The 12,529-nt window shown below is 44.5% G+C and overlaps 1 protein-coding gene across 1 annotated transcript; it reads left to right on the top strand.

Annotated features, from left to right (window-relative positions):
• Positions 1-3,019: 3,019 nt before the first annotated feature.
• pou2af2a (POU class 2 homeobox associating factor 2a) lies at positions 3,020-12,479 on the top strand. The gene is made up of 5 exons (XM_085478953.1): positions 3,020-3,297; positions 4,195-4,295; positions 8,948-8,987; positions 9,086-9,393; positions 11,112-12,479. The coding sequence occupies exons 1-5, from the start codon at positions 3,138-3,140 to the stop codon at positions 11,547-11,549; spliced, it is 1,047 nt and encodes a 348-aa protein (XP_085335079.1). The 5' UTR covers positions 3,020-3,137; the 3' UTR covers positions 11,550-12,479.
• The last annotated feature ends 50 nt before the right edge of the window (positions 12,480-12,529 follow it).

The raw sequence follows: 12,529 nt of genomic DNA, 5'->3' as shown, positions 1-12,529 counted from the left end.
ATGCATCAGTACTGGGGCCGTGTGGCTGCTCACGTGTGCTTCCACATTTTTACTGCTGCAGCTAATTGTTAATAAGTTGTTATTTGTTACTTTACAGATATTTATAGCTGGGACTAAAATGTATCATTTTGTAATTAAAAGTAAGAGTTTAGAGATTGAAAACACTGCATCTCTGAAACATCGCTTCAGTGTTTCAGAGATGGACACAGACCTAGACCTTGAGTTTTTATTTTTTAAATGGCTGTGCTTCATGCATCATGTATGGAGCCTGCACCTGCACCACACTTGGATGTTTTATGAAACCAGACCTGGCTTTCTTTTCTTGTCTTAAAGGAGTTCTTACATGTGTCTTCATACTACACTCTACATCACACATATTGGTCAAGATGGTAAGTAAAACAAAATGTACCTGTTAGGGTGATTGATCACATTTACTTGCTAATGCTATCTCTGTTTCCACAAATGTGCAGCGATCTCAGAGCAGGGAAAGCAGAGCCAATGGCAGTTTATGTAGCATGCTAGTCTTCCGTCATGTTCCTATCAAACACCAGACGTGTGCCCACAATGCAAAAAGGTGCTAACCTCTCAGCTTGAGAACATCAAGTATTTGCTGACAGCACAGTTGGGATGCTAGCCCGGTACAGCTTTCAGGGCAGTCAGAAGCAAGCAGAGCCTGCTTCCACAGACGCTGATCAGCTGCAGTGAGAAGATGTAGTAATTTAAAGGTTGTTTGCAAGCAGGTAACGAGAGAAAGTTTGCCACAGAATGAGATAGCAAGCACTGCTTTCCTTGCTTGCCCTGATATAAAATGTAGAAAAGAAGAAGTGAATTATTTATGTCTCACTATGATGAGACGAAACCAAACGTTTTAAATTTTGGGGGGGTTTCGGCTTTAAAGGGAATTATTGTTGTTCTTGTTGTGTCATTATGTACTGTACAATGGTTGCTGTGAAAGCCCCACCCATCTGCTATTCAAACTATAATTTACCTGGCTTTTAGCACTGGTGAGCAGTGCTTACTCCTTTAAGCATTGACAGTCCTACAAAAACAATTTAAATCCTCCGACTGTTTTTACTAATAGACTGTTGTAACCATACATGCTTTTCAACAGGACACAGATAGGTTCAGCTGGTAACTAAAGAAGTGACCTTCCTTTCATATCAAAAATCCTTGAAAGAGTAGTTGTCTTTCAATTACAGCATAACTAAGGGAGGATTCAGGGTCACCTGGTCCAGCCCTAACTATATGCTTTAGCAAAAAGGAAAGTTTGAAGCCTAATCTTGAAAGTAGAGATAGTGTCTGTCTCCTGAATCCAAACTGGAAGCTGGTTCCACAGAAGAGGGGCCTGAAAACTGAAGGCTCTGCCTCCCATTCTACTTTTAAATACTCTAGGAACAACAAGTAGGCCTGCAGTGTGAGAGCGAGGCTGCATCAAGGTCTCCAATTGTCTTTTAATGAAACAGGTGGAAAAGTTGTAAAAGTAACACGTTTCAGTCAAAACTGAGCTGAATCTAATGGAAAACTAAAACACTGTCAGTACAAATGCAAATTTGAAATCCTCAGGCAATGAGAAAAGCTTTACATATTTGAAATGTTGCTTTAACCTCCCAAGACCTGAACTCTTCCACAGGAGCATTTTTAATTTCTCTTTGATATTTGGTCACATTGGGGTCCGATGAATGTAAAAACAAAGAATTACCAGATTTTTTTTCCTTAGTTTTGTTTTTAAGAAAAATAAGAGCCACATATGAGGATATTCGTTTAAAATTTCGATAGAACAATAGCATATAACGTCCTCGTAAGTGGATATCAGGCCCTTGTAGAGCAAAATTCAGTATTTTGGTCTAAATAACCCAAAATGTGACGTCCACATATGTGGACACCAGGTCCTAGGAGGTTAATGTCGGGCACTTTGTGCCGTGCAGAACAGTGGACAGTGTGCGTTTGCTTAGTGTGGCTAACGTTGGTATTATTGTGTGCAGAATGTGGTTCCAGTCACGTGGTTATTTACCAGAACACTCAGCTGTAGTACTGCAGGACCACACTGGTTAGCGGGCTTGTCACAAGTCTACACGGGGGGCTGCAATGATTAGAAAGTGATAGATGTAAGCATTTAAATGGATCTGTACAACGTATAAGCAGAGTCTTTTGTTAGACCAACAAAGACTTTTTCGAAGCTGCTCCTCTTGAAAACACTTGTATAAGCTGGCTTTATTATAACGTTGTGGTCAGGTGTTCTTTACCTGTGAACAGAGACCGGCTCTACCACACAACAGGCTAAAGCAGCAGCATCGTTTTTGTTGGATAATACTGGAGCTTTAAGGGCAGCCCAGCACTGTGGCACCAAGTACAGCTGCTGTCACCACATAAAGTCACACTGTGTGTAAGACCTGTGCATCCAGAAACCTTTACTGTGTCAGATATTAAACGTCGCAGGGATCACAGTGAACACTCAGACGCAGCGCTGGTGTCTCTGAGTGTCCACCTGAGGACTGCATGCAAATCCAAGCTGGCAGAAGTTGAGCCACTTTAATGTTTAGCTAGTTTATCTGACTGCTGTCTGTGTGATTATGAAGTCATGCACATCAAATGTAACCAGGTTTATCCTGTAAACATCACACAGTATGGGCAAATTTTCATTGACAAGTAATGAACTGCCAGCGTCCCAATCAGCAGACACAGAAAGTTTAGCAGAGCAGAGAAGGTATCCTCCTCTTTTTAAACACCAGGTCTAGACCACTCAGGGTTTTATACAAACACAGTGAAGGCTTCACACAAAAAGGTGCCATTATTTTTCAGTTATTTGTCTCAGGGAGCCCCAACCATTTATCAGCAGGTGGACATCGCAGGATTGCATCACACACCTGCAGCTAGAAATGAAGAGCAGCAAAAAGAAAATATGGAAACAACGTATCCTCTGGAACTGTGCTGATGACAAATGGCTGAGGGGAGGAGCGACTGAGCTGCTTTACAGCCTCTCTCACTCCCATGCTCCTGATGCTTCCTGACCCTAATCTTGACTGCAGATGCAAATAGTCTAAAAAACGTCCCCACCAAACATTTGCATTTAAACAAATAGATAAAGGTCATTTTGAAAAGCTGCCTCCTCATGGTTGCAGTGTGAGGTGGCATGTTCCATGTGTCCCTGCCCTCCTCACAGCCTGATTAAAGCTCCTATTGCAGCACGCCACTCAGTATGGTGCTGCACTCCTGGATCTAGCTACTACAGGCAAATACAGCAGGGGGAGAACAGAAAGGCCTCTGTGTGTGTGCGCATCAACAGCATCATGGACACAGGTAAGTGTGCTATTATTATGCTGTTTTATACATAATGGAAATATTGAAAAATGTTTGGTTTTACTTTTACAGTGTATGTCGGGTTTTTTAAGGGTTTGTCTGGTTTTGTGTGAGATCGTGACGGAGGCTTTTATTTGAGTGGGAAAAGTTTCTTCAAAAAGTTTCCTGCGCTGATATTGATGAAGCTGCTCGTGTGTGACACGTATCAATGAGGACTAAATGTCTAGTTTTAAGAAAACTCTACAGATGTTGACACGAGGAGGTCATTTCTGAACGTTTTAAGGTCATTTCTAAAAAGGAAAAAACAACCTCCTCCAAAGAAGAGTTGATATTTTCAAGAATCTCACGTTTGTGCAAAGTTGGGCCTTATCTAAAGGATCCATTCAAAAAGCTGGGGTCTTTTACATAAAGATTTTTGCATGCAATTTCCGTTTGCATAGTAAAGTTTGCATTTTCATTGAGTTTCTACCTCTGCTTCCCAGGAATGTGACCAAATCACACCAACACACACGTGAGATTTGTAGAGGACTATTTAATATATGACACGATGTGCCGCCATGATGCTCGCTGGCATCGCCTGCCTATTCAGTCGTGGCGCTTCTTTGCAGTGTAGTCGTTCCTCCGTACCACCTAAGCCCTCTGGAGTGTTTGCTTATGGTGAGGTTTTGGCAAGAGTTTGTAGTTAATTGCCTCTTTTTAGAAGTCCATTTGCATTGACCAAACCAAAGGCAATTTCCATGACATTTACACACCAATCCCAAAGAGTCATTCGCCTATATGCATAAAACTGTGAAGCATTCAAATGACCACACATTTGTGGGAATGGATGAAAATTTGTATGACGTCGTGTTACAAGTTGAGCTGCATCACTCATGTCTGTGCTCTGTCTGTCTGCAGAATATTCTAAGAGAGTGTACCAGGGCGTCCGAGTGAAGCACACGGTCAAAGACCTGCTGGCAGAGAAGAGGTCCCGGCAGACAAACGGACCCAGATACAGCGTGAGCACCACGTCTTCTAAACCGCCTGTCTCTCCCTGCTTTACTTTCCTCTATCAAGCCAAACGGCACAGCTGACCTTCTCTTAGCGACTGGGAGGTTTTCTAAAAACAAAAAAACTCCTCTTGTTTACATTGAGGCTCGTTTTTGTGCGCTAACGATCCACGGTGGATCCTTTGACCACCTGTACCTCGCTTGCAAAGCCATTCTGTAAATAGCCGAGCACTGTGCGTGTAGAAAGAGACACGGAGCACAAAAACTCATCCTAACCTCACAAAGGAGCGCTAATACAATGCCTGCAATGCTGTAGGCCATGATCTCCCAAAAAAATCCACAAAAAGGTGGAGGCAGGGCGGGGGGATTTGAGGTGGACAGGTAGCACAGAGAAACAGAAGAAAGGGCCCGTGCAGGAGACTGCCTATGCAAAGTTTGATCCGTGCACACCTGCCAGCCGATATTGTCCTGCGCCGTGATCAGGCCACAGACAAACCTCCTATTGTTGTCTCAGACACACACTTTCTCACACACATGCACACAGAGAAATCAGGCTGTGCTTCTGTGCTTTAGACGCCTGCTCGCACACGCAAGACTGCCTTTTTATTTTCCACAAACTGCCTGTCAAAAGGCTTTTACAGGACACTGTTTGTTTTCTGTGCTGGCACGTCCACGCCATACACTCGCTGATGGCTCGAGCAATGGAGGAATTATGTCAGACAACATTGGAAGATGCCAGCAGACGTTTCCTCTATCTGCTGCAGTGCGGTGCTCATTATAACATTTTTGGCACAGGTGTACTTTTGTGTGTGGGTGGGGGTGGGGTAAATTCCTAGCACGTAGGCTGACATTATCACAGACAGAAATTCACTCTGTCGCTGGTTCTTAAACTCTTTGTGTGGAGGCAGAGCTGCCATAAAAGATTAAAAGTGTAGCTTCATTTGATGCTGAAGGACAGGTCGTTAACAACAACAAGAAACTAACAGAACTATTTAGTCTTAATCAGAGCCGAGATGCTGTTTAGATTGTGTTGCAGACGTCCTGTGACAGCAGAAGAAGGCGAGGAATAGTCTGGATTTTATTTAACGTCAACTAATTTTCAATCAAAACTGAAAATGGGAACAAAGTAATCAAAACAAATCAAAGCTGTTATTAAAAAGTGGTGAAGAGCAGCTCTGCGAGATTGGGCATCGTCTCAGAAACAGACGACCTTAATCTAACGAGCTCCACATCCAAGCTGTGTGGCTACCGCACACAAGTGTGACAGACTGTACGCTTTTGTCAGGGCTCGGTGAATCGACGGGAGCTCCAGAAGCTATCTTCTTGCTTTTATTACTTCCCTTAAATTTGAATAACAAGCTAACACCTGTGGCATCATTCCAATTGTTTTTTCAGTCCGTCAGCATTTTCGCTTTTTTGATATTCCAAACTGAATCGAGCGAAGCCTGCAGGCGACGTGAGCTGTGCACGTCACACACAGGGGCAGGGATAGCTCAGTAGGTAGAGTGGTGGCCCCATGATCGGAAGGTCAGGGGTTCGACTCCACTGAACGGCTGCCCTGAGGTACCCCTGAGCAAGGTACCGTCCCTACATGCCGCTCCCCGGGCGCTGCGTTGGTGGCTGCCCACTGCTTCACTGGGTGAATGGGTTAAATGCAGAGGAACTAGTTCCCTATGGGGACTAACACACACATGTGTAACATGGCTCGCTCTGCTCACGTCTATCAAACGCTCTTCGTTCTGGCCTCGTCTTTAAGCTCCCCCACTCTCACAGCCACTCCAGCATCCACCCGTAGGCCACATTTACTCATCACTTATATGCACAATAGCATACTTGTGGAGAGTGATGAGTTTTATGACTTCCTTGAGAATCCCAGACTCTGATGGTGATGGTAATAAATCATTTCAAACATAAGTTGTCTGATGGGAAAACGTTCAACACACCTTTGTTTCGTTTAATACAGCTGAGCAACCGTTCTTTAGATAACCAATAATCCACCAAATCTCCATACGTCGTCTCTTTAAACTAACGTTTGGCTACTTTTTGTTACAATATTTATCTGTTAGCCTTAGCGCTCCTTAGCTGTCCATGTTCGATTTAAGCATTTTTCTCATTCATTTATGAATTTTAATCCATCACTCTTGGTTAACAATTTATTCCAATAGTTGTCCATTACCTGTGGCTAACTGCCGGCTCAGGTAATAGGACGTGGTCAGTGTGTAGTCCCTGAGAAACAGTTGTTTGGGAGCAGTTGGCCTTTAATCCCACAAACTTTATTTAACTGTGGACTCTATAGCTTATTGTTACATGTTATGTTAGCATGTACAATATACCAAAGCATGTCAAACAATAGTCTCCTTTGGAGACAACGAGGCGTGTAAAAGAATCTTAGTTGCTACCTCTGCGTTCTGTTTTCATGGTCAAATGTGGTATTATGCAATCATTGGGCCAAAAGAATACAGCATGGAGGCAGTATGACAGGCCATTGTCTGCAGGTCTACAGTCTGCTTTCAGTGTGGGCTTTACTGTGTGTTTATAAATGATGGTTGTAGAGCTAATAATGCACAGAGGCACACAGTAACTAAAGCCATTCCCGCCCTTGTGTTGGCTTGCGCTGCCTTTTACCTGGGAATAAAAGGCCATTGAAAGATGAGAGCAAACTCTGACCACAGTCTCCTCATGTTGGGACAGCCAGACAGAAACTATAAAGCTCTTACACCATTTCACATCAGCAGCTTCTCTTTTCTGACATGTTCTGTCGAGCTAGCGTGTCCAGACATGTTGCTATTACATAAATGAGCCTGGGAACAAATCAAAGTGTGACATGATGCTGAAGAGACATCACGAGGTGTACCGGGGTGAAAGCGCTAATGCTAACAAACAACACAAACTCACTCTTTGTGTGTGTGTGTTGCACGAACAACATGCAGGAGATGCTACAACACAGTGCAACATGCTGGATAAAAAGCAAACAATGAAGAAATATGGATCAAGTTTCTGTTTAAAGTAGGAAAATTTACACAAAACAGTTGTGCGTGTTCGATTTTAAAAATATGAAATGGGCTGTTTTAAAAATATCATTGTGTAACATATTTTGCATAGGAAGGAAGAGCTTTTCTGTGAAACAAAGCTAAATAAATCTATCGTTAGTCAACGCCACGGCACAAATACGCACACTACCTGACTGTCTGAGCTTGAGCGAGCTGATTTCCATAGGCAGCCTTCAGAGATGCACTGAGCCATACCTGGGCCACATGAGGAAGTCTTGGCACTGGCAAATCACATTCAAATTTAACCCTCAAAATTTGCGTGCGTCCCAGCCGACATGGGCTTAATATCAACTCTTTCATGTTAGCAATATGCAAACCAGAGATCCTGCCAAACCTTGTCCTCTGTGTCCCTGCGCTGCAACTCTCTGACACGAATCTGTGTCTGCTTTTAGAGCAGAAACAAACTGCAGTGCTGTGTGGTCAACAACATCCAGAGGCAACCGGGTTCTCTGAGCCTCCAGTGACAAGCGTACCAAAGATGACACAGCAAACAGGGCCGCGTCATACATGGTGAACACTGGAGACCAGTGATGCAGGTCCATCAGCAGCGTGACTCCAGACTTTGAAATCCTGTCAGATAAACACTTATGTAATATTTCACATTAGTGCTCTGTGGTGAATGACCAACAGTGTGTGAGTCCTTTAATGTTACGCAGCGAGTAAGAGATCTGACTGTGTTTGCAGCTTTGTTGATTCTTACGATTCTTATTTTGCTCCCTCAAAGGTCTCGTCTATAATAAAAACTACTTTTTGGCCTAACTCTGTGCTTTGGACAAAGGCGGGAACACAAACTACACACTCTGGGTTGGGCTTACGGTTGGGGTTGTCACAAGTGTGGACTTATGGATGAAAGGGGCTGTTAGCATGTTTCATGCTGGTAATACCACAGTTAGGTCAAACTAAAAGTAAAGGTCTGTCTGTCTGAATAATGAGTGTGAAATTTGTTTGGAGTTTAAATTTGAGGACCTTTACAAAGTGCTCTGTAATATTGGTGTCATTGACTTAATTTCAAGAGTTGTCATCCATTACTTTAGGTTTGCTGGTCTTCCTGCCTCGCTGTGCTCTGCTGCTGACACTTTGTATCCGTACGAACTCAAGAGGCCGTTTCCCTGTTGAAGAGCAGTTATTGACTCGGGCTTACAGTAAGAGCTTAAACATTAAGCCAGTGACTGATCCCTGCAAACATGATGTCCAGCGTCTATCTCAGGCTGCATCTTACATATCACGTGGAGACGGGTTATAAATAGAAGCATTTATGTGGTTTTGGTCCAGCTGCAAATTCATACAAGGCTGATCTGAGCAATCGCCCTTAGCACCAGAGAAACTCAAGACCAAATACACATTTGTGTTGTAGGATGATGTTTCATCCTTCCTTCTTCACTCATCATCCCGTGACATGTCTGGGTTTGTTTTGTTTTTTTGTCAGCTGATATGTTTTAGGGCCAACAAACATCTGTTTAGAAACAACAACATTTGCTTCTAAGACAAAAGTGTTGCTGTAACAGTGTTAACTGCTAGACCACAGGAACCGTTTTCAACAAAGAAGACAAGTATCGGTGGAACTCCATAATTCATATATAAGTAAAACCTGGAATGTCTCTGTTTCTGCAGGGAGGATCAACCACTCCGCCATCATTCGTCCAGATGCCAGGTGAGCGTCCTCTGACCGAGTCTGCCCCCTGAGACAGAGCAGGGTGTCTGGAGTCACTGAGTAACAATGATAAAGGCATTTCTGCTTCTCCACTTCAGGTGCCCACATGCTGCCCAGCTACTATGGCATAAGAGGACGTTCCTTCATCTCTGACTCAGATTTCTGCCCATCCACCAAGCAGTTCTCCCCTGATGTCTATTCCTCCACCCTTGGGGGTAAGCCTCTAGGCTGTGAGCCCTCCACCATGAGCAGCTACTCCTCGCTCATAGACAGCTACTACCCAGAAACCTTTGGTGACTACCGCAGCGCCGCCACCTTCTCCAGCTCCGGCGGGTCCTTCCTGCCCTCGTCAGCACTGTCCTCCCTGCTGCCGCCCTTCGGAGGAGAGTCCTCGCATCTGTTTCTGGTATGAATCAGAGTGACGGTGGCACGCTGACAAAACAAAGCGCATGTTCAGAATAACCTTCGTGGATTTAAAAACGGCAACACAGAAGTTCAGCGTACCTTTTTAGTTACTGTGAAACATAAACATATACTCTGCGTGATGTTCACATTTTTCAAGTGTCAGCCAGCTGACCGACAGCTACAAATGTTCCTGCAGGGCTCTGCGTGTACGCAGCTCTGATCATAGTCTCTGCATGCCTGGTATTTTCAGTACAAAGTTCCTGTTGTTCTTCCTTCACAGCTGAAAGAGGAAAGTTTAGAAGCTGTCTGCTTTATTTGCCAAACTGAGACCTCCGTAGTCTCATATTAGCTTCAGATCAACTTTGTCAGTGCAGACTGATTTCCCATCAGCTCCACTTATGTTCAGTGTGAAAAATGTTTCTCTGTTTTGAAGAAAAATCAGTAACTTTGTTCTGACAAGCTAATCTATTAACATGGCGAGGGACACGATGCTGCTGAGTGTAAGAAGACTCAGAGCTCGAGGATTTCAACGATACCAAGCTGCAGTGAAGAGCAGGAACACGCTGAGACAAGAGGAACCGAAAGAACCAAGTTCTATTGGTTATTTCATGCATTTGGATTTGGATTTAATTTAGTTACTTTAGTCACTAGTGAGATTACATTTTTTAAATCCAGTCCACACAGCAGGTGCGACGTTGTTAAAGAGAATGCTCTGTGATCAACATTAGGCTCTGTTAGTGTCTGGGCTGTGAGTCACTTCATGCTTTCACTTTAAATAACTGTTGGCCGACTAATTTTCCATATGCAAAATTCTTTTCCTTTTATCGTTGTTTGTGTCGACCCCCTGAGATTTATGTGTTCACCGGGGTCGGGGTTAGGAACTGCTGCTCTACAGGGCCAGCTTTGACACTTCAGCTGAGAGTACTCGAGTACAGTGAAGGACGTTCTTCTCGTAGTGGAGCATTTTTAAATGAGCAATCTTTCCACCGCAGTTCGAGATGAAAAAAGTTCATTTTTTATGTGACGTTTTTGTTTGACTGGTCACTGACTGCACAGCTAGAGCCAAGAGCATTCAGCACAGGACAGTTATGCTAGCTGTGCACTGCTGTTTAAAGAAAACTCTAAAATATAACAAGACTAACAAGGACATTTAATAAGTGGAATTATTGATAATCTTGCGGAGCTATTTGGGCCCTAAAGTCAAACTTTTAGCAGCAGTCACAGAGGCGGCGTGGCACCGATGACCTTCATAGTACGCCTGCCTGGTCGTCATCCTAACTGCACTGATGGCGTGTATGGAAGTTTTTAGAGTGAAAAACAGACATGCTCCTCGTTCAGCCACATTTGCAGTTTGTGCTCTGATGTTACATTTTTGCACACCATTGGACAGGGTGGGCGGTGTGCCTCGACCGGACTGCACAGAGGATTCTAGAAAAGCCAAAACCAAAACTGTATTCATGGATAGATCACAAATACACTTCAGTTACTGAGATCCATTTAAAGTCCGAGTTCTAGAGTGGTCGAGGTTGCATGTCCGCAGAGGCTTTCAGATGTGCTCGCAGGGCAGGGAAGTGAAACAAACGTAGTGAAGGAAATAATGCGACACTACAGGAAATGCTCTCGTTACAAAAGGTCTGCTGTGATGTTGGGGACTTTGCACTATCTGATGAGGAAATAAATGACTGATTCATCCTTTCCTCTGCTGTCTTCCTGCTGCAGAGAGACTCGTGGGAGCAGTCTGAGCCAGTATCTCAGGTGGAGGCTCTGTGTCAGGACAACCTGGCCTCCGTCAGCGTCCCACCCTCCATGCCCAGCCCCGAACCTCCAGGGAGCCCCTCCCAGTACCGCTCTCCGAGCCGAAGCTCCTCCCTGGGCCCCGTCTCCAGCAGCCAGCCCTACACTCTGCACTCTCTGGAGGATGTCCACTATCACCCTTTAACCTCCACCAGCACTTACCCCACCACACCCTCCTCCTCCTCCTTCCCCTGCCCTCCCTACATGAGCAGCCCCGTCACAGATCTGGTGACCAAGATGGTGACGGAGGAGGCGGCCGACGGCCACGGCAGCCTAACCCCCGGCGCCGAAGCTCATTCCTCCTGGGCTAAGGAAGAGGGGGTGAGCGCCTGGTCGCCCTATGAGATTCGGAGGGCCTACTGACTGAATTCAGAAGATTCAGACGATTTTACAGACACTGATGAACTCAACACTGCTGTAAATTCTTGGGGAGGTTTTTCCAAGAAAATTTCAATGTCAATTTGCTAAAAATATTCAAATTTTAAAGTGTCCCTGTTGTGCTCATTCCCTGTACCCTTGCACTTTGTGCTCAGCTCTTCATTTCACCCTCAGTTGGAAACACGCTGTGTTGGCTGCTGTCTCTGTGAGACCCTTCAAAAGCATCTGGGTGTGATGAAAGTGAGACAGTGCTGAAATGCTCTAAACCGCGGAGTCGGAGCTGCTCGATGAACAATGTGGTAAAACCATTTCTTAATTACTCCAAGCATCTGAGCATATCCGACAATATATACATCAAGAAATATGACTGTACCCTCGTATCTGTTAACCAACACATTTATCTGTAAGACAGCAAAGCTTAGCCACATCAACTGCACACTTTGCTGGCACTGAAGGGGAGAGGCTCAGGTGGCTGAGGGGAATGCAAGGCTTCTCATTTGAACTCGCTCCAGGTGTCACATAGTGACATAGATGAGCCACAGAAAAAAGAGTGATGAGGTTCATTTTGAAAACCACGTGAACAGAAAAGCCAGACAGGGGGCACACAGGGGCACTTTAACCTGTTGGTGGCCTCATTCTGCCAAAGGTCCAGTCTGACTGTAGAATAGCACGATTTCTTTTTTTTACCACTATTTCCCGTACGGTGTGGACGTGATCACAAAGCATAGCTTAACTTATAAGGCTGGAGTTAAAGAGCGTATACCAAAGCAAGGATAATGGCTTTGAGGGCGTATATTCTGAGGATTTTGTTTTTTCATAATGTGTGAACATGCTGCATCTTAATCATTGTACCCTGAAGGTTCCTGTAACTTCAGGCTGTAACTGTTATTAAACTGCAGGCTACTGCCATTTGTACGACCCGGCTAAGTGTGGTGCTTGAATGCAGAGGTTGTCTGGATTTACTG

This window comes from Copadichromis virginalis, linkage group LG14 (genome assembly GCF_057382275.1).
Source record: "Copadichromis virginalis isolate Kocher_CV1m ecotype Utaka linkage group LG14, C_Virginalis_male_GT1.1, whole genome shotgun sequence".
NCBI classification, from domain to species: domain Eukaryota; kingdom Metazoa; phylum Chordata; class Actinopteri; order Cichliformes; family Cichlidae; genus Copadichromis; species Copadichromis virginalis.
This window is presented reverse-complemented; position numbering and strand designations above follow the sequence as displayed.

Excerpts from the sequence above, each read along its gene's own strand:
- pou2af2a (XM_085478953.1), top strand. The coding sequence starts at position 3,138 with ATGTGTCCCTGCCCTCCTCACAGCCTGATTAAAGCTCCTATTGCAGCA. Across the intron at positions 3,298-4,194 it reads CAACAGCATCATGGACACAG|AATATTCTAAGAGAGTGTAC; the intron begins GTAAGTGTGCTA and ends GTCTGTCTGCAG. Across the intron at positions 9,394-11,111 it reads AGTCCTCGCATCTGTTTCTG|AGAGACTCGTGGGAGCAGTC; the intron begins GTATGAATCAGA and ends TTCCTGCTGCAG.